The sequence below is a fragment of the Oryctolagus cuniculus genome, chromosome 1 (genome assembly GCF_051225735.1).
Source record: "Oryctolagus cuniculus isolate XC-2025 breed Fujian yellow rabbit chromosome 1, ASM5122573v1, whole genome shotgun sequence".
Lineage (NCBI taxonomy): Eukaryota > Metazoa > Chordata > Mammalia > Lagomorpha > Leporidae > Oryctolagus > Oryctolagus cuniculus.
In genome coordinates, this window is record NC_142867.1 from 55,693,497 (window position 1) to 55,718,950 (window position 25,454).

At 40.6% G+C, this 25,454-nt stretch overlaps 1 protein-coding gene across 9 annotated transcripts in view; it reads left to right on the forward strand.

The window, feature by feature from the left end:
• Positions 1–23,952, forward strand: part of RNF141 (ring finger protein 141) — a 43,148-nt gene extending 19,196 nt beyond the window's left edge. Inside the window, exons 2-6 of one of the 9 annotated variants that reach the window (XM_002708811.6) lie at positions 3,710–3,903; positions 8,942–9,050; positions 10,514–10,695; positions 13,670–13,777; positions 20,796–23,952. In XM_002708811.6, coding sequence (XP_002708857.1) covers positions 3,761–3,903; positions 8,942–9,050; positions 10,514–10,695; positions 13,670–13,777; positions 20,796–20,946 — 693 coding nt within the window. In that variant the 5' untranslated portion in view covers positions 3,710–3,760 and the 3' untranslated portion in view covers positions 20,947–23,952. Of the gene's footprint in view, positions 1–3,709; positions 3,909–8,941; positions 9,051–10,513; positions 10,696–13,669; positions 13,778–14,545; positions 14,826–20,795 lie in introns of those variants that run through there. The other 8 variants (XM_008266159.5, XM_070073369.2, XM_089328847.1 and 5 more) reach the window with 8 other exon arrangements.
• Positions 23,953–25,454: the final 1,502 nt, after the last annotated feature.

A 25,454-nucleotide genomic window follows, 5' to 3' on the forward strand; every position in this document is an offset into this window, starting at 1 on the left:
CCCAATTTGTATCCCTTTAATTTCTTTTTCTTGCCTAATAGCTCTGGCTAGAACCTCCAGAACTATATTGAATAGCAGTGGTGAGAGTGGACATCCCTGTCTGGTCCCAGATCTCAGTGGAAATGCTTCCAACTTTTCCCCATTCAATAGGATGTTGGCTGTGGGTTTTTCATAGATTGCTTTGATTGTATTGAGGAATGTTCCTTCCAAACCCAGTTTGCTTAGAGTTTTCATCATGAACGGGTGTTGTATTTTATCAAATGCTTTCTCTGCATCTATTGAGATAATCATATGGTTTTTCTTCTGCAGTCTGTTAATGTGGTGTATCACATTGATTGTCTTGCGCACATTAAACCATCCCTGCATACCAGGGATAAATCCCACTTGGTCTGGGTGGATGATCTTTCTGATGTGTTGTTGCATTCTATTGGCGAGAATTTTATTGAGGATTTTTGCATCTATGTTCATCAGGGATATTGGTCTGTAATTCTCTTTCAGTGCTGCATCTTTTTCCGGCTTAGGAATTAAGGTGATGCTGGCTTCATAGAAAGAATTTGGGAGGACTCCCTCTTCTTCGATTGTTCTGAATAGTTTGAGAAGAATTGGAGTTAGTTCTTCTTTAAACGTCTGGTAGAATTCAGCAGTGAATCCATCTGGTCCTGGGCTTTTCTTTGTTGGGAGGGCCTTTATTACTGTTTCAATTTCTGTCTCAGTTATGGGTCTGTTTAGGTTTTCGATGTCTTCCTGGTTCAATTTAGGTAGGTTGCATGTGTCCAGGAATCTATCCATTTCTGATAGGTTTCCCTGTTTGCTGGCATACAAGTCCTTGTAGTAATTTCTGATGATTCTTTTTATTTCTGTGGTGTCTGTTGTTACATTTCCTTTTTCATCTCTGATTTTATTGATTTGGGTCTTTTCTCTTCTTTTTTTAGTTAGTTGGGCCAATGGGGTGTCAATTTTGTTTATTTTTTCAAAAAACCAGCTCCTCGTTTGGCTGATTTTTTGGAATGTTTTTCTTGATTCAATCCTGTTGATTTCTTCTCTGATTTTAATTATTTCTCTTCTCCTACTAGATTTGGGTCTGGTTTGCTGTAGGTTTTCTAGATCCTTGAGGTGAATAGAAAGCTCATCTATTTGGTGCCTTTCCAATTTCTTGATGTAGGCACCTATTGATATAAACTTACCTCTTAACACTGCTTTTGCTGCGTCCCATAAGTTTTGGTATGTTGTGCTGTTATCCTCATTTACTTCCAGAAAGTTTTTGATTTCTCTTTTGATTTCTTCTATGACCCATTGTTCATTCAGGAGCATGTTGTTCAATCTCCATGTGTTTGCATATGCTCTAGGGATTCCTGAGTTGTTCATTTCCAACTTCATTCCTTTATGGTCTGAGAAGCTGCATGGTATGATTCTAATTCTTTTGAATTTGCTGAGACTTGCTTTATGGCCTAGTATGTGGTCAATCCTAGAGAAGGTTCCATGTACTGCTGAGAAGAATGTAAAATCTTTAGCTGTAGGCTTGAAAGTTCTGTATATATCTGTTAGATCCATTTGGGCTATAGTGTCATTTAAATCTACTGTATCCTTGTTGATCTTCTGTCCTATTAATCTGTCTATTTCTGAGAGTGGAGTATTGAAGTCCCCCAGTACTATTGTATTGGGGTCTAAGTCTCCCTTTAAGTCCGTTAACAAATCTTTTAGATAAACCGGTGCCCTGTAGTTAGGTGCATATACATTGATAATTGTTATATCTTCCTGTTGAATTGATCCCTTAATCATTATGTAGTGTCCCTCTTTGTCTCTCTTAACGGTTTTTGTGGTAAAGTTTATGGTGTCTGATATTAAGATGGCTACGCCTGCTCTTTTTTCATTTCTGTTGGCATGGTATATCTTTTTCCAGCCTTTCACTTTCAGTCTGTATGGATCTTTGTTGGAAAGATGTGTTTCTTGTAAGCAGCAAATAGATGGGTTTTGTTCCTTAACCCAATCAGCCAAACGGTGTCTTTTAACTGGACAGTTCAGGCCATTCACGTTCAATGTGACTAATGATAAGTGGTAACTTTGCCCTGCCATTTGCCAAAGATAAGTTCTAATATATGCTTTGAATTCCCTGTGATCTTTTGCTGTGAGCTTTCCTTCCTTGGTTTCCTTCCTTTACCTTCTTTCATATTGATGACCGTGTTTCTTTGTTTCTGTGTGTAACACATCTTTAAGCATCTTTTGCAGGGCTGGACGAGTGGCAACAAATTCTTTCAATTTCTGTTTGTTATGAAAAGTCTTTATTTCACCTTCATTCACAAATGATAGCTTTGCAGGATATAATATTCTGGGCTGGCAGTTGTTCTCTCTTAGTACCTGGGCTATATCTCGCCATTCCCTCCTAGCTTGTAGAGTTTCTGATGAGAAGTCAGCTGTGAGTCTGACAATCTAGTATTGAAGTGTTGGGTTCTTTTGGAGGTATCATGTTGTCTTCCTTATTCTTGTTTCTTGAATTGATTCATTTATTATTCAGCACTTGTGGAGATACTTGTTGGTTTCTGCTTTTTTCCCTGTGGTCACCTTTTATCTTTGAACTATGCATCTGTGGATTGGTGGAGTGTCTACTTTTTCAATGAACAACTAAAGCTGTGTGGTGGATGTGGCCAAGGAGCTCTGTTCAGTGCTACAGGGTGAAGGGCACGTCTGAGGTGACACACCCAGGTTTGGCATGGTAAATCTGTTTTGTTTTGTTTTGTTTTGTTTTGTTTTGTTTTGTTTTGTTTTAATCACAGGGGAGGTTTGTTCTGTTCTGTTGGTGTAGACTCAGCCTCAGCTCACCTCCTTTCTTCAAAGGAGACCAATGCCTGTGTGCTAGTCCCAGTGGGTATAATATTCGCCCTGCCACAAGAACCTCACAAAGGATCTGTGCAGTCCTCTGTGTAAGCTCAGGTTCCACAGCAATGACCTTTACCAGGCATTCAGGGAGCCCTGAGCATGTGGAGCCTCACACGGTGACTGCCCAAAGTCACAGCCACACCCTGAGTCCTCCCACACATCCTCGGTGTTTCCACAGTCCTGGCACACAAGTCTCCCACAGTCATGAGCACCCAGCCCCCTATCAGTTCTGGTTGCTGGGTGCAGGGACAAGAGCTGGCACAGCTGTTACGTGTGTCCAAAATGGTGCCTGCCCTCTATCAGCTTGTTACAAGATGCTTTTGCAGGGTAATCGAAGAGAGAGAAACGTGCCACCCCTCTTTTTTCTTCTCCAGTTTGGCAGGTATACTATCCCCCACCGGGCTCCCAGCCAGATTCCCTCCAGGCTCTTCCTGCAGTTTTATCGCCAGCGGCTTGGGCTGCTTCAGTCTGGTCTCACCTTACTCCAGAGCTGGTGCTGAGATTCTCAGCTGCTGGGGTCCTGAGTTGTGCGTGTTCACATCCCCCATGTAGGTCCACAGTGTCTAATATGTGTAGTTTTCTCTGCTGTTTTTTCCCTAAGACTGCACTTTCTCCACTGTTTTTTACACTATCTTCCCCTAGACTAGAGCAGTAAGCTCCCTCCCTACCCTGCCATCTTGATCCCAACCTAAAAAATATAGATTTAAATAGACTTTTAGACTTAATGTAAGTCTCCTGAAATCTCACTTTAAAGGTTTTTTTTTTCTTTTTTGAAGATGGATATATTACTGCTTTTATATGGTATGTAAAAGTAACTTTTATGTATATTTGACAGAAACTATGTGAAGCAATACTCTTTCTGGATTCTGAAAGACGTCATTTCATCATGGGACAGCAAATTTCAGATCAAACCCAATTGGTTATTAGCAAGTTACCAGAAAAAGTAGCAAAGCACGTCATGTTGGTTCGAGAAAGTGGCTCCTTAACATATGAAGAATTTCTTGGGAGAGTAGCTGAACTTAATGATGTGTAAGGCATGCTCTTTTTACATATACTTTTTACCCCTGATATATCCCCATATGTCATGGCTGTGTAAGAAGTAACCAGAAGTCTCAATCGGTAATACTTAATGTTTTCAGCAGGAGTTAACAAATACTTATTGAATGCTTGTTACAAGTAGACTTTCTATGTAGCCATTTTAAAATATGGGATGAGAACAGAAGAGATGAAAGGAACTTAAGTGGAATTTGGAACACAGAACACAGGCATATTGATGCAGTTCCAGATTACAGTAGCACCCAACCATCTTCGCAGTTGTGTACTTGTAGACGACAAACTGACTCTTGAAAACACAAAGGGGTCCATAACAGCTGTAGATATGCTAATGAGCTACTCTAGACAAAGGCGCTACATTGACACTAAGGTTTCTATACATCAGCCAGTTCACCTGAATGTATATATCCTCTATGTTTGTTTATTTAGCCATTATTTTATCAGAAAATATATATATGATGATTGTTTTTATCACTGAGGAATAAGATACTTCATTTATTTATATTCATAATTAGCCAACACTTTTAAATCCCTAATTAACTCTTTTGGGTAAATTTTCATCTAAGATGGAATATGAATCTCTCCATTTTCTTAAAGAGCACACCTAATAGAACTAAGCCTTTTCTTTGTGAATTTATTCTTTCATCAGTTTGCATACTAATCTATGTGGAAGCTATTAAAATACAAAGAATTTTTGTATTCAGGGAATTCTGTCCCTGAATGGTCACAGACTCCTATGCTTTTTATTTTTTTAAAGATTTATTTATTTTACTTGAAAGATATTCACAGAGAGGCAGAGGCAGAAAGAAAGAGGTCTTCCATCTGCTGGTTCACTCCCCAAATGGCCACAACGGCCAGAGCTGGGCCGATCCAAAGCCAGAAGCCAGGGGTCTCTTCTGGGTCTCCCATGCAGGTGCAGGGGCCCAAGGGCTTGGGCCATCTTCTACTGCTTTCCCAGGCCATAGCAGAGAGCTGCATCGGAAATAGTGCAGGTGGTGGTTTTACCCGCTACACCACAGCGCCAGCCCCATACTCCTATGCTTTTTATTTTTTATTTTTTAAAGATTTATTTATTTATTTGAAAGAGTTACACAGAGAGAGGAGAGAGAGAGAGAGAGGAAGTGAGAGAGAAAGAGAGGTAGGTCTTGAATCTGATGGTTCACTCCCCAATTGGCCGCAACAGCCAGAGCTGCACCAGTCCGAAGCCGGGAGCTTCCTCCAGGTCTCCCATGTGGGTGCAGGGGCCCAAGGACTTGGGCCACTTTCCATGCTTTCCCAGGCCGCAGCAGAGAGCTGGATAGGAAGTGGAGCAGCCGGGTCTTGAACCTGCACCCATATGGGATGCTGGCGCTTCAGGCCAGGGCTTTAACCCGCTGCACCATAGCGCCGGCACCCCTATGCTTTTTAAGTACTGCCTTTTTGCATGTTTTCTCCCTTAGAGACAAGTGAACAGATGTTGCTTTTTTCTATTAAATCTCCTAGCACTGCTCACATCTACTTTTCTTTATATAATTTTATTCCTGGAAAAATAATTAGAACTTTGCCTTTCAAGTGAAAACTTAAAGTTTCTCTCTTTAATCTCCAATTCAGCCAGCATTCACTGAACACATACAATGTGCAAAACTCTGCTGAGAGTTGGACATTTTAACAGCCTAGATTATCCACTTATTAATGGCAGACACAGCTCTCTGAGTCTGAAGCTCTTTCCACTATCTAACACTATCTCTCCTCTAACCTCCTGAAAGGCCAAATAAAATCACCTAGCAGTTTAGGACAACATAGTATATATAAATTTAAAATACTGTAATCTCTACTAATAGCTTATTTTAAAAAAGATGTATTTATTTGAAAGGCAGAGATAGAGAAGGTGAAACAGAAAGAGCAAGCATAAGCTTTTATCTGCTGTTCCCTCCCTAAATGGCCCCAGCAGCAGGGGCTGGGCCAGGCTGAAACCAGGAGCTTCTTCCTGGTCTCCCACATGGGTGCAGAGGCACAAGAACTGGGGCCATCCTCTGCTGCTCCATCCCCAGGCACATTAGCAGGAAGCTGGATCAGAAATGGAGCAGCTGAAACTTGAACCAGTGCCCCTGTGTGATGCTGGCATTGCAGGCAGAGGCTTAACCTTCTATGCCACAGTGCCAACCTCGCTACTTGTAGCTTAGAGTAAGATATGTGAACAAGGCCGGCGCCGTGGCTCACTAGGCTAATCCTCCACCTTGCAGCACCAGCACACCAGGTTCTAGTCCCGGTCGGGGCGCCGGATTCTGTCCTGGTTGCCCCTCTTCCAGGCCAGCTCTCTGCTGTGGCCAGGGAGTGCAGTGGAGGATGGCCCAAGTGCTTGGGCCCTGCACCCCATGGGAGACCAGGATAAGTACCTGGTTCCTGCCATCGGGTCAGCATGGTGCGCCGGCCACAGCGTGCCGGCCACGGCGGCCATTGGAGGGTGAACCAACGGCAAAGGAAGACCTTTCTCTCTGTCTCTCTCTCACTGTCCACTCTGCCTGTCAAAAACAAAGAAACAAACAAACAAACAAAAGATATGTGAACGTACTCCACTGGCTTTACATTAGCTGTATTAGATGATAAGAGATATACTTGGTGCTCTGGAACACATTGTGTTAAAATGAAATGCTACCTGAATGGACATGGCTAAAATTTGCTGTTAATAGTCAAGAATGAAAAAGAGGATGGTCATCTGGCACAGCAGTTAAGACCACCACTTGGGATGCCCAAATTCCACATCTGAGTGCCTGGTTTGAATCTCATCCCCACTTAGAATTCCTGCGAATACATATCTTGGGAGGCAGCAGGAAATGGCTCAAGTACTTGGGTCCCTACCATCTACCTGTGAGACCCAGATTGAGTTCCAAGTTCTGGCTTTGCCTTGTCTACTCCCTGTCTGTTGCAGGCAATTGGGAAGTGAAACAGTGAATGGAAAATCTTTGCCTGTCTCTGCCTTTCAAAATGAAAATAAAAATTAACTACAAAAAAAATTAGGAGATGATTTCTTTTTTAAAAAAAGGTAGTTGGTTTCATTAATTGAAAAATCGATATGGCTATGTGTGTGTCTAAGTAAATATATAGGCAGTGAATTAGAAGACACACTAAAGTATTCCCTGTGCTTGTTTCTGATTTGGGAGATGAGGGGGAAGGGGGCACTGAAGGGAGAGTTTACATTTTATTAGTTATATTTGTGGATTGTCTGATCTTTCATAATAAAAGTGTCGTCACAGGTCTTAAGTCGAGTGTTTTATTTTTTTTCAGTCATCCAAACGGTCATGTGTGAAACATTACTTCTGAGACCATATTTTTAAAAGTAAAATAGGATTGAGAAGTTAGTAGCATCCTAAGAGTAGAGTACTTTTTTATGTTTAAGTTTCAATACATGAATAGTGATAAATGACATTTCCATTCCTTTAGTATCTTGGAAAAAAAATATACACACACCCACACACACAAATCCAGTCTATTCTATAAAATTGTGCCCTTTAGCCCCAAGATATTGGATAAAATGTTCCTATGAGGTCATCCACAAGCTAGGCTTACTGGATAATATAGAAGTGATGATTAAGAGTGTTTTATTTATTTAGCACAAGACACTTTGGACTGGGTTTGGTGCTTGAAACCAATTCCCATGGATCACACTTGGGCCTTTGGCAAATGCAATGCTCTGTGAAAACTGTAAAGTTAGGCCAGTACAGGAGAAGTATGGCTTGGTAGCTAGAGAGCACTTGGAAAACAGCACAGCTGAACTCGCTCACTGACTTTATTTCCTAAGGTGAGTTACTTAACTTTTATGCCCTCTTTTTTTTTTTTTTTTTTTTTTTTTTTTGACAGGCAGAGTGGACAGTGAGAGAGAGAGACAGAGAGAAAGGTCTTCCTTTGCCGTTGTTTCACCCTCCAATGGCTGCCGCGGCCGGCGCGCTGCGGCCGGCGCACCGCGCTGATCCGATGGCAGGAGCCAGGAGCCAGGTGCTTTTCCTGGTCTCCCATGGGGTGCAGGGCCCAAGCACCTGGGCCATCCTCCACTGCACTCCCTGGCCACAGCAGAGGGCTGGCCTGGAAGGGGGCAACCGGGACAGAATCCGGCGCCCCGACCGGGACTAGAACCCGGTGTGCCGGCGCCGCTAGGCGGAGGATTAGCCTAGTGAGCCGCGGCGCCGGCTGCTCCACTTCTGATCCAGCTCCCTGCTGGCCTGCCTAGGAAAGCAGCAGAGAATGGCGTGGACTCCTGCGCCCACGTGGGAGACCCGGAAGAAACTCCTGGCTTTGTATTGGCTCTGTTCCAGCCATTACAGTCATTTGGGGGTGAGCCAGCAGATGGAGGACCTCTCTCTGTCTCTACCTCTCTCTGTAACTGTTTCAAATAAATCTTTAAAAAAGATTTATATATTCAAAAGGCAGAGTGACAGAGAAGAGGGAGAGACATAAACAAGAAATCTTCCATCCACTGGTTCACTTCCCAAATGGCTGCAACAGCCAGGGCTAGGCCAGTTTGAAGCCAGGAGCCTAGAATTCCATTCTGGTCTTCCACATGGGTGTCAGGGATGATATTTAAGTCATCTTTTGCCACTTTTTTAGGCACATTAGCAGGAAGCTGGATTGGAAGCGGAATAACTGGGATCCAAACTAGTGCTCTGATAGGAGATGCTGATGTTGCAGGCTTAACCTCTATACCCTAGTGCTGGCCCCTAAATTTTTCCTTTAAGTACCTGATTTGTTGGACTTTGTTTTTCCTAAATGTCTGTTAGGAACTTAAAGACGATTGAGATATAGCTGTGGCCAAAAGAAATGTATAAATATGATTCCACTAAGCTATTGCCTTTAAAACCTTGAAAATTAAAATGTTTATGTTAAAAAAAAACTCTGTCTTTAGAATCTACTTATTACAATCATTCTTTGTGCATTTTTTTTCATATTTCCTCTATTTGAAAGTACTTCTTGAACCCGGTTTTATAGCTGTTATTTTATATAACTTTTTGTAGAATTAACAGATGTGCTTGTCTCTCCTTAGAACTGCTAAAGTGGCTTCTGGCCAGGAGAAACATCTTCTCTTTGAGGTACAACCTGGATCTGATTCCTCTGCCTTTTGGAAAGTGGTTGTACGGGTAGTGTGTACCAAGGTGAGACTGAGAGAGGCTTCCTTTTCTGCGCTTAAGCTATTTTGGCAATCAGAACCACATTTAATAGTATAATATAGTGGAAGTAAATGTTAATAGTTTGGTGGCCTTATAAAACATAATTTTGATATTGTTATTGCCTTCCAGCTAATGGAATCTCACCAGTTGTTGATTTTTTTTTATGTTTAGGGAAAGTAGTAATAAATTCTCATCCTTATCTACCACATCTCTTTTGGGGTTTTAGGTGGCTGTGGACTTCTAAAGTGACACTGTTTAGCTCCAAGGTGATACCTTAAAAATTATTTCAGGAGAACATTTCTTCTAAGAGCACTGGGTTTTGGTACTTGTTAAAAAAAAATTTTGTGTGTGTTTCATTTAAAATAGGGTGTGTTCTTTTGTTATTTTTCATTTTTTAAATATTTTAGTCTGTTTTGTTTTATTTGGAAGGCAGAGCAAGAGAGAGGAGAATTTTCCATCTGCTGGTTCACTCCCCAAATGCACAGGGCTGGGCCATTCCAAAGCCAGGAGTCAGGAACTCCTGGGTCTCCCATGTAGATGGCAGGGACCCAAGTCCTTGAGTGATCATCTGCTGCCTCCTATGGAGCACATCAGCAGGAAGCTGGATTGGAAGCACAGTAGCCAAGACTCAAACTGGTACTTCCATATGGAGTGCAGATGTCCCAGGCAGAAGATAAACCAGCAGCATCACAAAGCCTGCCCCTATTTATTTTGAGTCTACCTGAAAGGCAGAGAGACAGAGAAAAACAAACTGACAGAGCTCTCCAAATATGTCAACAATAGCCATGACTGGGCCAGGCCAAAACCAGGAACCAGGAACTCCATCTGGGTCTCCCACATAGTTGGTAGGGAACTAAGCACTCTGCCATCATCACCTGCCTCCCAGGATGCATATCAGCAGGAAGGTGGATCCCACACATGGGCCTGCAGGCGTCCCAAGTGGTGACTCGGGCACTGTGCCACTCACTCGCCCCATTTGTTGTTGTTGTTGTTGTTGTTGTTTTTAGTCCATTAGAGAATGTGATGACCAAGAATTGGTTTGGATTAAACTGACCAGGAATGACTCATATTAGAAAGTGATGGATACTCGAACAAAATCAGACTCTCCAGCTTTACAAAGTGAGAATGGTGTTTCAGTAGTTGGCCAGGTGTTTCTGCCACACGCTTTCATTCTAAGTCTCTTTAAAGGTCTACCACCATTACCATATCATATACTTTACAGGCTTATTTTGAAGGTCAGATGACATCAACCTGTATAAATACTTTTGAACCCCACAAATATGGATGTAGTAGTAGTATTCATTAGAACTCTTGCTTTCTCTTAGGTCCTTTGCAAACCCTGAAAACTTTTACTTTCTAGCGTGTTTGACGAAATATGTTTCCTCTTTCTTGGAAAAATTAATCAGAGAGTCAACTTTTCTCCCCCTCCCCCCATTTTCTTTGTTTAGATTAACAAAAGTAGTGGCATTGTGGAAGCATCGCGCATCATGAATTTGTACCAGTTCCTTCAGCTTTATAAAGACATCACAAGTCAAGCAGCAGGTGTATTGGCCCAAAGCGCCACTTCTGAAGAACCTGAGGAAAACGCATCCTCTGTAACGTCTTGTCAGGCCAGTCTTTGGATGGGAAGGTATATGAGGCCCGAACACCCTGTGTCACTTCTTTTTCAGTGTTCAACCATTGGAATCCTATTCCTATTTTTGCTAGTGCTCATTGTGACCCTTAAATCATTGTCCCAATTGATGTTATGGCCCAGATCAGTTTTTGGATTATTCTGTGCTTCAGACATTGTTCCAGTGCTAAATTAAAGTGGCTCACCCTAAACAATGTTTTCTGTCACTCCAGGAATCCACCGCCCATTCTGTGTTTGCATTTAATGAAAAAGAAGATAATTAATGTCTCTCTTGTAATAGTTAAGCTATTAGACAGTCAAAGCTCCATAGGGAATTAGGTCCAAGGAATTTAGCAAACTCATTCCAGCTTCTAAAAAATCAGTGGAAAAGTAACAGTAAATGGTTTAGGAAATGTAATGTTCTCCACCTTTCTCCAATCCTATGGTTGAATTTTCTTGGAAATGAATTTGAAAAATAGCAAAAATAGGGTGTGCACGATTTTGGAAAACAAATCCAAAAACAACAAACATGTATAACAGAAGATAAAATGCACCTGAGGCATAGGGCTTCCTGTGTACCCTCAGTGCTATGCCTGTGCTAAAAGCACTAATTAGGAAGCAAAGAAAAAAAAGACTAAAAATCGTTGTCTTAAATTTATAAAAATTGGAGAGTTTTGTTGAATTACTTTTGGCAGGTTTTTAAAAAGTGTTTAGCATTTATTCCATAATTATGTGATGATAATTGTGTTTTATCTACAGAAAATGCTATAGGTTGATAAATTTGAGCACAAATGTTCATAGATACCAAGACATGATACATTTATTTTCTGGTGGTATTTTTCATTAATGTTATTTGGGGGATTTTACCTTGCCATTCACAGATTTGTTATTTTAACAGTACAGATATGTATTTATTTACTATATGTTTTAAAACTTATCCAATATAAGGGGCTTATTGTGTGATCAGACATTCTCTGAAATTTTGCAGGTTTAATGGATTTTTGAGAGCAAAATAGTGCATTGAAATTCTGGAAATACATTCTATTTTCAAACAACTTTTAATTTTGTCTCTTAATTTTTAGTAAGCACATGAGGAATTTATTTTTCACTGAAGCCAAGTGAGTTTATGGATATGTACTTCTATGTGAATGGAATACCCTGCTTTCAGTTCTTCACAGTTTATTGAAATTATGTAACAGGTTAAGATACTATCTGTTACCTCCAAAGTCAACTATGTATATCAAAATCTCACCAGAATGTGAGAAAAATAATAGCTGTAATATTAAAGCATTGTACAATATATATTTTTAGTTGGGACATAATATGTACAAAATTAAAACCACTTAAAATAGAAAAATTCATTCCAGATTTTCTTAAGAAGTATCTAACTAATTGGAGCATTCAGCTTTTAAATTCTGACTTAGGACTTGGCAGTCCATTCAGGAACGAACAAGTAGTTGGTACACATACTGCACATACTGAGTTACTAGGAGGAAATGAAGTCAGCCAGGGTTTTCTGTGATGGTGTTTGTTTACTCAGGCCTAATGTGTTACTGTTCTGTCTAAACTTTCTTTTCCTTCTCTCTTACACTTTTGGCATGTGGAAGTTCCCACCTGTTGCCATCTGACCGTCATGACCATAATTTAAGTCTGTAAATGCCTCATTGGAAAAAAGATTTACGTGGGTCCAAACATGTTGACATCCTGTCTTATTGTCAAACTGGGTAGATAGCAGAAATCTGTATTGACAGTGTCAATGAATTGAGAATGTGCTTAGCAGAAATTTCTCTTTTATTGCTCCATTTATAGTTGTATTTTCTGGTCCATTCTTAACCAGCTTCCAAATAACATGTTGTAGGAAATTGTTATTTTGCAGTTATTGTTTCCTTCTATCTTTAGTAGTTCTGTAGATTTGGGCTATACCCATATTACTGCCATGCCATGTGAGTTTACATCGTTGTAGGTAGCATTTAGGTTTATCTTTCCCATGCCTCATAGTTAATCCTTCGAAGACAGGGATTTGACTTGCTTTTTTTTCTTTTCCCTCTTCAGAATGGTGAATTTTTTTTTAATTTATTCATTTATTTGAAAGGCAGTTAGAGAGAGGCAGAAAGAGGGGTCTTCCATCCACTGGTTCCAGATGGCCTCAATGGCTGGAGCTGAGATGATCCAAAGCCAGGAGCTGGGATCCTCTTCTGGGTCTCCCACATGGGTGCAGGGGCCCAACGACTTGGGCCATCTTCCACTGCTTTCCTAGGCCATGGCAGAGAGCCAGATAGGAAGTGGAACAGCCAGGCCTGGAACCAGCACCCATATGGGATGCCGGCACTGCAGGCCACGGCCTTGTTCACTACGCCACAGGGCCAGCCCCATGGTGATTTTTTAAAAAGTACTTTGAAAGCTGAGGATAGTATTTACTAGTAATAGTAATTTTAAGTAATAGTTTTTTATTTGCAACTATAATTACGTTAATCATGAAAGTAAAAGTGTTCATCTCTTTTCATGTGCTCTCAAAAGACTGGGAAACTTGCCAGTTAGGACTGCTTCTTGCCTCTGTGTTTTTTTTACCTTATGTATTTCCTATAGCACCTGACACTGTCTTTTCACTTATGCCCATTATCAGTAACATCATTATCTGGCCCTGATGGCAAGGATTATATTTTAGAGAGCTTTGTATCTGAATAAATTGTATATTGATTAAATTAATTTATGTGGATCCAGTGTGATTTAAATGGGCTGAATTATATTCAAAAGGACCTGAATATTTCCATTTTCTGTCCATATTTCTTTTCTTTAGCATTATAGAATTTGTTTTATCTAGTCTGTCTGTATGAAATTTACCTCTTAGTACTTACTCGATAGTATATTTTCTATCACAGAAAGATGTTAATTTCAGTCTGATTATTTTAAATGCTTTTTAAGGCCATGAAAACAAAGTATAAAGCATAGTGAAAAAGAATATCATTGTTCCAGCTGAGCTTTCCCATTGCAGGGTGAAGCAGCTGACTGATGAGGAGGAGTGTTGTATCTGCATGGATGGGCGGGCTGACCTCATCCTGCCTTGTGCACACAGCTTTTGTCAGAAGTGTATTGATAAATGGTAAGTTATCTGCTGTCTTTATGGAACAAAGATCAAATAGGATCATACACGTGAGTAAGCCTTGTAAAATACAAAAATAGTGCAGTGAGTATGAGATTTTATTCTTTACTACTTTGAATTTGAAGACATGTCTCCTCCTGGTTAAAACTTTTTATTTTTATACCTAAAGTTTATTAAATGTAGGAATGTAACTTAGTTTTGACACTTTTATTTTGCTGTAAGGAAATTTGGGACTGGCTTGAATCTAGAATCAAATACTTCCCCTTTTCTGGCTTTTTTCTCATTTTTTTTTTTCTTCTTCTTTTAAAGATTTATTTATTTGAAAGGCAGAGTTACAGAGAGAGAGGAAGAGACAGATAATGTTTTATCTACTGATTACCTCTTGAAATTGCTGCAACAGCCAGGGATGGGCCAGGCCAAAGCCAGGAGCCTGGAACTCCATTTGGGTCTTCAACGAGGGTTCAGGGGCCCAAGACTTGGGCCATCTTGGCTGCTTTTCCAGGTGCATTACCAGGAAGCTGGATGGGTGGTGGAGCTGCTAGGACTCAAACTGGTGCCCATATAGATTCTGGCATCATAGCCAGAGGTTTAGCCCATGTGCACAATGCTGGCCCCCTCTTCATTTCTACATTTATCCTTTGATGTATTTAGGAGTAAATCCCTGAAAACTGGACCTAGAGCAAACTTTCAAGGTCAGCTAGTCAAGCTCATTATTTTGTAAAATAAGAGTCAAGCATTTAAGAGAACTTACAATTTTTTTTTTTACAGGCAGAGTTAGAGACAGAAAAAGGTCTTCCTTCTATTGGTTCACCCCCTAAATGGCCACTACGGCCAGCGCACTGCTCCGAATTGAAGCCAGGAGCTTGCTCCTGGTCTACAATGCGAGTGCAGGGCCCAAGCACTTGGGCTAGACTGGAAGAGGAGCAACCAGGACAGAATCCGGCGCCCCAACTGGTACTAGAACCCAGAGTGCTGGTTAGCCTAGTGAGCCGCGGCACTGGCTGAGAACTTATAATTGACATACAATAAACTACAAGTATTTAAAGTACAGTTTTATATGTCTAACATTTGTACACACATAAAAATCACAGTCAAGATAATGAACAAACCTGTTGCATCATGAAGTTAACTTGTAGCCCATTGTAAAGCCACTTCCTCACCATTTTAGCCCTAGTTCTTGGCATCTGCTAGTCTGCTTTTAGTCACTCTAGATTTATGCATGTTGTACCATGTGATTAAAGTTTATCCTTTTTATTGCTGAGTACTGTCCATGGTGTGGATATGCCACTGCTTGTTTAGCCATATACCTATTGGTGAACATTGGGTTGTTTCCAAATTTTGGCTATTGAAAACAAAGCTGCTACATCGTTTTCATGGATAAATCTTTTTTTGGACAAAGGGATTTTCTCGGATAAATATCTATAATTGGAGTGGCTAGATCAAAAGTTAGGTATGTGTTTAACTTTTAAAGACACTGCCAACTGTTTTCTAAAATGGTTATACTGTTTTACACACCCACCAACACCAATTCTAGTTGCTCCAAGTCTTTGTCAATACTTGTTACAGTGAGTCAGCATTTTAGCCATTCTAATAGTGTGTGCTGGTATCTTATTGTTGTATTTTGAATTTCCCTGCTAACTCAAAGATGTTGAGCGTCGTTTCATATGCTCACTTACTTGGTACGTCTTTTATAGTGAAGTGTCCGTTCATCTTTGTCCATTTCTTTATTTTGTTATTACCATATTACTGAGTTCCGAGTTTTTTATACATGTAAATCATAAGCAGTATGTGATTTGCATATATTGTCTATGGCTTGTCTTATCTTCTGTTAAGAATATCTTTCAGGGGCATTGTGGAACAGTGGGGTAAGCTGCCACTTGGGACACTTGCATCCCATATATCAGAGAGGCAGCAGATGATAGCTCAAGTCCTTGGGTCCCTGCCACCCACATGAGAGACTCAGTTTCAGGCTCCTGGTGGCTTCAGCCTGACCTAGCCCTGGCTGCTGAAGAGTAAGCCATCTGTTAGAAGCTCTCTCTTCGCCTTACAAGTAGATGAGACATAAAAAACTGCTCTTCAAAAAGAAGTTTTCAATAGTGATTTGAGTGTTTTAGTTTAGTTTTGGTTTCTTAACATTTAGTTTCTTAACTCAAGATCACAAAAGTTTTTTTTTTTTTTTTTAAGGTTTATTTTAGGTGGCTTGCACCGCGGCTCACTAGGCTAATCCTCTGCCTGCGGTGCTGGCACATCGGGTTCTAGTCCCGGTTGGGGCGCTGGATTCTGTCCAGGTTGCCCCTCTTCCTGTCTAGCTCTGTGTTGTGGCCCAGGAGTGCAGTGGAGGATGGCCCAAGTCCTTAGGCCCTGCACTCGCATGGGAGACCAGGAGAAGCACCTTGCTCCTGGCTTCGGATCAGCGCAGTGCGTCGGCCGCGGCAGCCATTGGAGGGTAAACCAACGGCAAAAGGAAGACCTTTATCTCTCTTTCACTGTCCACTCTGCCTGTCAAAAAAAATAATAATAATAAATAAATAAAAGATTTTAGGCCAGCACCGCGGCTCAATTGGCTAATCCTCCACTTGCGGCACCGGTACCTCGGGTTCTAGTCCCAGTTGGGGCACCAGATTCTGTCCCAGTTGCTCCTCTTCCAGGCCAGCTCTCTGCTGTGGCCCAAGTGCTTGGGCCCTGCACCCGCATGGGAGACCAGGAGGAAGCACCTGGCTCCTGGCTTCGGATCGGCGCAGCACGCCGGCTCTAGCGACCATTTGTGGGGTGAACCAATGGAAGGAAGATCTTTCTCTCTGTCTCTCTCTCTCACTGTCTAACTCTGCCTGTCAAAAAAAAAAAAATTTTTTTTATTTATTTAAAAGAGTTACAGAGAGAGGTAGAGACAGAGAGAGAGAAGTCTTCCATCCGCTAGTTCACTCCCCAGATGGCTGCAACAGCCAGAGCTGCGCCGATCCGAAGCGAGGAGCCAGGAGCTTCTTCCAGGTCTCCCACGCAGGTGCAGGGGCCCAAGGACTTGGGCCATCGTCCACTGTTATCCCAGGCCATAGCAGAGAGCTGGATCGAAGAGGAGCAGCCGGGACTAGAACCGGCACCCATATGGGATGCTGGCACTTCAGGCCAGGGCGTTAACCTGCTGCGCCACAGCACCGGCCCCACAAAAGTATTTTGTCTTCCAAAAGTTTTATAGTTTTTTTTTGTTTTGCACTTAGGTGTACAGTCCATTTTGAGTTACATGTATTTATGTAGTGTGAGATGTGAATCAGACTTCTGCATCTGTTATCTCATTGCTCCAGCACGATATGCTGCAAGAGCTTTCTTCACTAAATTACCTCGGCATCTTTGTTGAAATCAGTTGTCGAAGTGTGGGTCTGTTTCTGACTCTCCTGTTTATCTGTTCCACACAGTTTCACACTGCCTTGACTGGTGTTGCTTTATAATAAGTCTTAAAATCAGAACGTGTTCACTTACCAACATTCTTTTTTCAAATCATTTTGATTTGAAATCTTCATTTTCTACCAGAAGTCTGCCAAAATTTTGATTGTGTTGAATAAAAAGATCAATTTGGGGAGCGTTGACTTAATAATAATTGAGTTTTCTAAACCATAAATGGTATGTTTCCCCATTTATTTAGGTCTTATTTAATTTCTCTAATGTTTATGGTTTTAAGTGTTACATACCTTTGACATTTATTCTTAAGTATTTCATATTTTATATTTGAATTTTTGATTGTTGCTAATATATAGAAATGTAGTTACTTTTGTGTAACAATGTTGTGTCCTACAGTCTTACTAAACTCATTCATTAGTTCTGGTAGCTTTTTGTAGATTCTCTGGGATTCTCTTGATGGTCTGGACATTGTGATAGAAATTTTTTCTGGCATAGAATTCTAGACCTAGAGTATCTTTCTTTTCTGTACTTCAGTGCTGTTCCTCCACCTTCACTCTGCTTGCGTTGTTTTCCCGTGAGTCTGCCCATCCTTTTTTCCCCTCTGGATTCTTTTCAATGTTTTTTCTTTTCATAGTTTTGAGCAATTGGTTGACGTATGCTGGAGTATTTTATTCACATTTCTTAGGCTTGTTGAGCTTCTTGGGTTCATGGTTTATAACCAGTTTTCCGGCTATTCTTTTCACAAATATTTTCTATCGTCTTATCCCATCATCTATGCTCTCAGTTTCCGACCAGTAGACCACTTGAAGTCCCTCCACCTTGCCCATACGGTTCTACTCCTCTTTTGAGTCTTTCTCTGGGCTTTAGTTTTGGGAAGTTACTGTTGCTGTGTCTTTTCAAATTCACTCATCTTTTTTCCTGCATTGTCTAATCTGCCATTAATCCCATCCAGTATAGCTTTCACTTCAGATGTTACTTCTCATTTCTAGAAATTTGACATTATAATATCTTCTGTATTTTTTTTAATTGTCTCTTTGGAAGAGTTACACAGAGAGGTAGAGACAAAGAGGTCTTCCATCCACTGGTCCACTCCCCAAATGGTCACAATGGCTGGAGCTGAGCCAATCTGAAGCCAAGAAGCCAGGAGCCGCTTCTGGGTTTCCCACATGGGTGCAGGGACCCAAGGACTCGGGCTATCCTCTGCTGCTTTCCCAGGTGCATCAGCAGGGAGCTGGATCAGAAGTGGAGTAGCTGGGACTCAAATCGGCACCCATATGGGATGCCTGTGCTACAGGTCAGGGCTTTAACCCATTGCTCCACAGCGTTGGCCCCCTGTGTCTCTTAGTGTTCTTTCCTCTAGTTTTTTGAATGTATGAAATACATTCATGAGAACAGTATTGTGACATAACAGGTTAAGTTGACACTTGCAGTGCCAGCTTCCAGTATCAGAATGCCAGTTTGTGTCCTGGCTGCTCCGCTTCTGAACCAGCTTCCTGCTAACACATCTAAGAAAGCAGAGGATGATGGCTCAAGTACTTGGGCCCCTATTGCCCGTGTGAGAGGCCAGGCTGGAGTTCCTGCCTCCTGGTCTTAGCCTGACCTAGATCTGGCTATTGTAGCTATTTGGAGAGTGAACCAGCAAATGGAAGGTTTTTCTCATTCGCTCTTAGTCTCTCAAATAAATCTTTTTTTAAAAAAAAAAATGAAATATACTTGTAACTTTTAGTTTTCATAACTTCTCATTCCGATAACCTGTGTCAGTTTTGGGTTATTCTGATTTTTTCCTCATTGCGGGTTATGTTTTTCTGCTGCTGCTTTGCATGCCTGGTAGTTCTTGAATAGATGCCAGACATCGTGAATTTTACCTTTTTAGGTCCTGGCTGTTTTTGTATTTCTATAAATATTCTTGAGCTTTGTTCTGGAATATAGTTAAGTTACTTGGAAACAGTTTGATCCTTTTGGGTCTTGCTTTTACGATTTGTTAGGCAGGACCTGAGCGGTGTTTAACTTAGATCCAGTTATGCCCTTCAGAGTACTCTACTCTGTGCCCAAGAATTATGAGGCTTTCCAGTCTGACTGGTGGGAACAGTGTCCCAGGCCCTATATGAGCTTTAGCTACTATTCCTTCCAGCCCTTGTGTGTGGTTTCCTCACAAGCACACCCTGATCCGGACTCTGCTGATTCTGCACAGCAGGACATAGAAAGCAGTTCTCCCCATGCCAGTGCTTGCCCTGGCCCCCCGAGATTCTCAGCTCTGTCTCTTCAGTTCAGGGAGTTGGCCAGGCTCCGGCTGGGTTCCTCCTTCTTGCTCTGGGGTCTAGAAACTCTCAAGACAAGTAAGCTGGAGCAATTGTAGGTACCGCCTTCTTTGCTTCCTGTCTCTCAGCAACCATTGCTGTCTCTGTTGCTTGATATCCAGGGCTTTATTTGAAACATTGTTTCACCATGATTTTCATATATTTTTGTCTCAGGTTTTAGTTGTTTTAAGTGGGAAGATAAATCTGGTTCCTGTTGGCCGGAAGCAGAGCTTAACTATTTTTAAATTGTGACGTTATGTGCAGAGAACACACATAATTATCTTGTAAAATCTCTCTCGGGAGCCAGAAATCAACCTGAGCAGTATATGCCAGCTCCAGCTTTCCAATTTAGTTTTTGGAACAGATTTCTAAATTTTTGCACAAAAGCCAAAGAGCAGTTGACATAATTGTTTGTTAGTCCTATATTTTACTGAGAGAGGAAGGGGAAAAAATCATTTTTCCCTGCCTAATGAGTGTCTGGCTATTATATTATTTTTGAAAAGTCCAAAATAATATTTGACAAAAAAATCCCTTTAGAAAACAATCTTATTTAAGTGATCCATGTATGTGTGCTCTTAGCCTATGAGAAAAATTACCCTGCATAGAATTGTCCATCTCTTATTTCAAATGATGCTCCATATTTACAGTTTTCTCAACTCTTGTTGCTTATGAATCAGAAGACCTTTCATCAGAGTTATAGTCTTGAGAGTCATGTAGATGTTACTTAGGAAAATCATAATCCCTTTCCTAATGTGATATTCCCTTCCTGTTGCCAAGAAGTTGTCCCTACAATAACAGCTCCCAGTAAAAGATCACGAACAAACATTTTCACTTTACACTTTCACTAAATCTCCATTGGTAAGAGATAATTTCATTTTAGGACTCGTAAGGCATTTTGACTGCACAGGAAATTTGTGCCTATTTGGGCGTAGGAATATGAATTATAGCATTGCTTGCAGTAGCAAAAGACAGATGAAAAAACTAGACATCTTTCTATAGGAGACTAGTTAAATAAACTATAGCATAACCAGCTAAAGAATAAACAGCTCTAATGTGTGCTGCAAAAAGAGCAGAGATCCGTGGTACCAGTATACATACAGGCTGATCATCCCAAGGCTGTCTCATGAAGAACCCATGAGAATAAGAAACTGGTAACAGCAGTTGCCCCTGGGGAAGAGAACTGAGCTGAGGACGGCAGGGAGAGATTCTTCACTGTATACTTTTGTGCTATTGACTTTTTAAAAACCAGGTAATGTTTTAATGTTCAAACAAAGCCCTGTTCTTAAAAAGAAGAAAACCAATTCTTCTTGTTTTGACATCTCCAATAGGAGTGACCGACACAGGAATTGCCCTATTTGTCGCCTGCAGATGACTGGAGCAAATGAGTCTTGGGTAGTATCAGACGCGCCTACTGAAGATGATATGGCTAACTACATACTAAACATGGCTGATGAGGCCGGCCAGCCCCATCGGCCATGACCTGGGGAGAAGATATGCTGCCGTTGTGGGCTACACCTGCTTTGGTCATGGAGGAAGAATATTGTGGCACAGATACAGCAAAATACATTTCCCCACCTTCTTATTTTTGCTATTCTCACAATATGTCCCATGTTTTTTATAAACGCTCCATGTCTTCCATTATTCAAGCTAAAATTTGCTACTGTTTTAGACCCTGTTTATTTGTTCTAAAGTGTATTAGAACGAACTGCTCTTGAATCCTCTGCTAGCAAGTAATAGCAATATTTCCAGAGGCCTTGAACACAGTCTTTCAGGGCAAGAGTATTCTGGAATCTTTAGGTCTAAAATAAACCTTGGAATTAAAATTTTTATGAGAAAATGTTAAATAACAAAATGGACCACATCAAAGTACGTGTTACTTAAAATTTTATCTTTCTGCTGGACTCTAAGGAGTATGTATGCCCCCTTGTGGTTAATTATTACTTTACTCACTTTTACTTGAATGATCTATCCACAGTTAATTCATGGCTTCAGCAGTGTGTTTTGGAGCTACCTGTTTTTCACTTCAAAAGGTGGTGGTGGTGGTTTTTGCCCTGTTGTGTGAACGGGACGAGTACGGTGGAGCCGGGCAGGCCTGCCTGTGAGCAGACTGCTCCGGGCGCCTCTCCTCACTGCTCCGGGAGTGTCCCCACAGCTGGGCCACCGTTCTCAGGGCTTCTGAGGATGCTCACACACGTGGAGTTTCAAAAGGAAATTTTCCCTCATCACAAACACTAAGTTTTACATTCAAAGTCATTCACAATATTGGTTTGTGGCACTCGTATTTTCTCAATTTGAAGGGGTGTTTCTGAGTTTTCCTAGCCCTCAAATTTCATAGATTGAGAGGAGAAAATAAGTGAGGCTTTTCTTTTACCATATACTATAAAACACCTCTGAAAATTACTAATGTGGCTTTCTTACTGTTTACTTCTTTGAAAGTCTCTGAAAAAAATATATCTGCAGTAGCACATCAGCCATTTTAAAAAATTTTTGTCTATTATTAAGTAAAATTTTTAACATTAGCATTTAAGTATATAATAAAACTAGGGCCTGACATCTCCTTTTAACTTTCCATGTAACTTTCCTGACCTCCTTCTGATAACTTACAAATATTATTTTCCTAAATACCCAGGGATACAGTTTAAATCACTGCTTATTAATGACAGTTTTTAAATGCTAGACTTTTAATAGGTGTGCAAATAAAACCCATTTCAAAGAAAAATATCTGTATAAAGGTAGCTCAGTTTTGCTCCCGAAATAGTAAAGTTAACCCAACATTCATGATGAGGACTGCTAAGCACCAAATGGTTAAGTGCTCACTATGGATATTGATGTTATACCAATGTAGCAATGCACTTGTTGGTTGTGTGATCTTGAGAAAGCTGCTCATATTTGTAAGTTCCTGCTTTAGGAACTGAGATGTCATCTGTGGTTTTCCCAACATTTCAGCACTGGAGCCTTCCCCCTCCCTGCCCCAGGTAAAAATCTCATATAGAATCATATACACATGGATATACACACACCCTATCCCACCATATATAAAAGATTTCATGAGCCCAGCTTTTCTCATATCAACTTTATATACTGTAATAGCTAAGTATTAAGTCAGCCAATGAAAACAGAATAAAATGTTGTAACGTAATACAAGTAACAAGTTTGTATGATGGGAATTAATTTTCTTTTTCAAAAAATGTTGCTTTTTTTTAATTCAGGTCAAATTTACAGAACCCTGGATTTCCTCCACTAATTCTTGGTATTCCATGGAAGGTGATTTGGAAACTTTGAGAGGGAGGATCCTCTGAGACCTTTTCTAGCTCTAGGATCTTCAGTTATCATTTGGAATTAGACCTGCTGAGTTAATTCAGATCACCTAACTTGAAAATGCTCTTGAAAATGCACAAAGTTCCTTTACAGGTTTTTGGATCTTTCCAGATACAGCAAAGGATTTTATCCCTCAGAATCATTCATCTGTCAAGGAATTGTTGGTCAGCAAGCCCAGTGACTTGATCTTGCCCGGCCTTCTTCACTTTACAATATGAACTCCAAGACACTAACTGATCTACTGTGAAGTACAAAGTGTTTTTCTTAGCCTTATCAAAGAAATGAGCACAGTTCTCTCTCACTCCATTAAACTGGGTGGTAATTCTTAGATGTGAATATTGGGCAGGTTCTACTGTAATAACTAATGGTGAAAGTTGTAAATTTGTTTCATAGATGAAATGTGCACTCTTTGTAAAGCTTTGTCTTTTTTAAAATCAAGTATTTAAATGCACTTACTATGATAGGAGATATAATGTGTGCCTTCTAGGATTTGTGAAATAGTCTCATGAAATCTAAGGAATTTGTTTTATAGGTCATAAAGTTTTTTTTCCTAACTCAATAGTAAAGAGTTTACTTGTAGTATAATGCTGCAAAACTGTAGCTTGAGAAAATGAGTTTGTTATGTACTGAATTTAGAGGTTGAGAATATTAGTTTGGTTTTATTCTTAGAACAAACTGATAAATTGTGCAATAACTAATCTTTAGCAAGTAGATTTTAGCTAATTGAAGATTTTTTTCTTACCATGTAATTTCACATTCTTACATACTAAATGTTTATAATCCTTAGAGGACTATTTTATATTGTGCTCTGGGGGGTTGTGATGTTTGTGTGCTGTGTAGAATTCATTTCAAATTGGATGTGATTCCCTATATTTAATATCTATTCAGATAATTAAAAAATTGCTGAACCAAAAGATATTTTCAAGCAACTTAACATTAGGAAAGTTGGGTTCATTAAAAGGCATTTCAATTTGCATTTTCAATTTTTTTCTTAAGCTTACTTCATCTAGGAATTAGAAAACTACTTGGAGATTAGAGAAATCAGTTGATCACCCACATTTATGATGGCAAACCTGGTAATATAAGTAGCTAACAGCAGACTCTTGTCTTCATGTCTTTTTGCCCTATTGGACAGTAAAAATAGTCAATAAAATACTCCACCCCTGAGGTAGTTTGATTTCTGCCTTGTAAAATTTCTAAGATACATCAATGTGATTAGAGAGGCATCTTAGAACTGAGAAGAGGAAAGACAAAAGAGGAAGTTGGCAGTTTGTAATTACATTTACTGATGCATATCATCATCATACTATGGGAAAATAGGCATTCTGGTATCAAGACAGAAAAGCCTCCTCAGAGATTTTGATAATCTTGCAGCTGTTTATATTCTAGTCTTGCTCGCGGTCATCCTCCAAGTTACAAATAAGACTTGACTTTAGAGGTTGGAGGTGCAGAAATTTGCTAGGAACTATTTGTGTGATTAGTGTTCTCTTAGTGGAGTTAAATCAGGTAGAGAGTATTTAGGTATACTGCCAACATACCACCTTCCTTTGTGTCTGCAGACCCAGAGAGAAAGGAATGCTCTTTGCACAACACAGCACTCAGGGGCACCTGAAGAGAGAAGAGGCATGTGCTTGAACCCTGCTTTGATCCAAGGGAAAGGTCCCAAGGGGGCCTTGAGAACTACCAACCCAGGAGCTGGGATTAGTGTTCACTAGGGAAAGAGCAGTGACGAACAGCATTTCAAAGATACAAGGTGAAGTAACACATGAACTTGATCCTTTAGGTAAGGGATACCATCCCTTAGAAAAACCGTCCCTTTAGAAAAGTGGGCCAGTATACAAATTGCCTTGGATTCCACCTGTGAACACAAAGGCAGTGATTCACCCCCGAAAGGCCAGTTAAGTGGGATGACAGAATACAAGTGCCCAGAGCTGTAGACGAAGATGCCTGCAAAGCTTGCAGCACAGGTGCAATCCAGCACGTGTTGGCTACACAGACTACAGGAAGGGCCACAGAAGGGTCGATGAACACGTGCAGCTTTGCAGATTAACAGAGCAGTGGTTAGAGAAACAGTGAAGTTTACCTCCTGGGAATAGCGAGCTTCAGTTTGAGTACTGGAGTTTCTAGGGGTGGTCGTCCATGTCCGAGTCACAGATACGTGAGCAGTTACTAATGGCTTTCTGTGATGCCCTGTCAAAGTCAAAGGCTTAAACGTCTGCTTTAAACATCATTAGCTTTAGTTTTAAATTATTGAGCCACAATCCTAAGACTTTATTTAAAAAAAAAAAAAGTGTTATAGATAAAACAATGAAAATCTGTACAATACTTGCTATGTTAGAGCCAATGTTTATAAATGGGGGCTTTTCAAAAAGAATGAGTCCCTAAGATAGGGGTTGCATTCAGTTCTGTAATCCACTGAGAGATGACATCCTTGCCTTGTAAAAAGACTCCATTTACACTTCCCTGTGCTAAACTGACCAGTGGAGGAGAAAGGCATCCTAAAGTCACAGGGTGAGACAATGTTCACGGGCAAAAGTAGGCTTCTCCTAAGTTTGTAATGATCCAAGTGACTTCCTGTGGTTTGCATTTGCCCTCAGAAATAAATACAAAGGTCTTGAGTGGCTTGGAGCTAGGAGCACATATCCTTAAAAAGTTACCAAAAAAGGAAA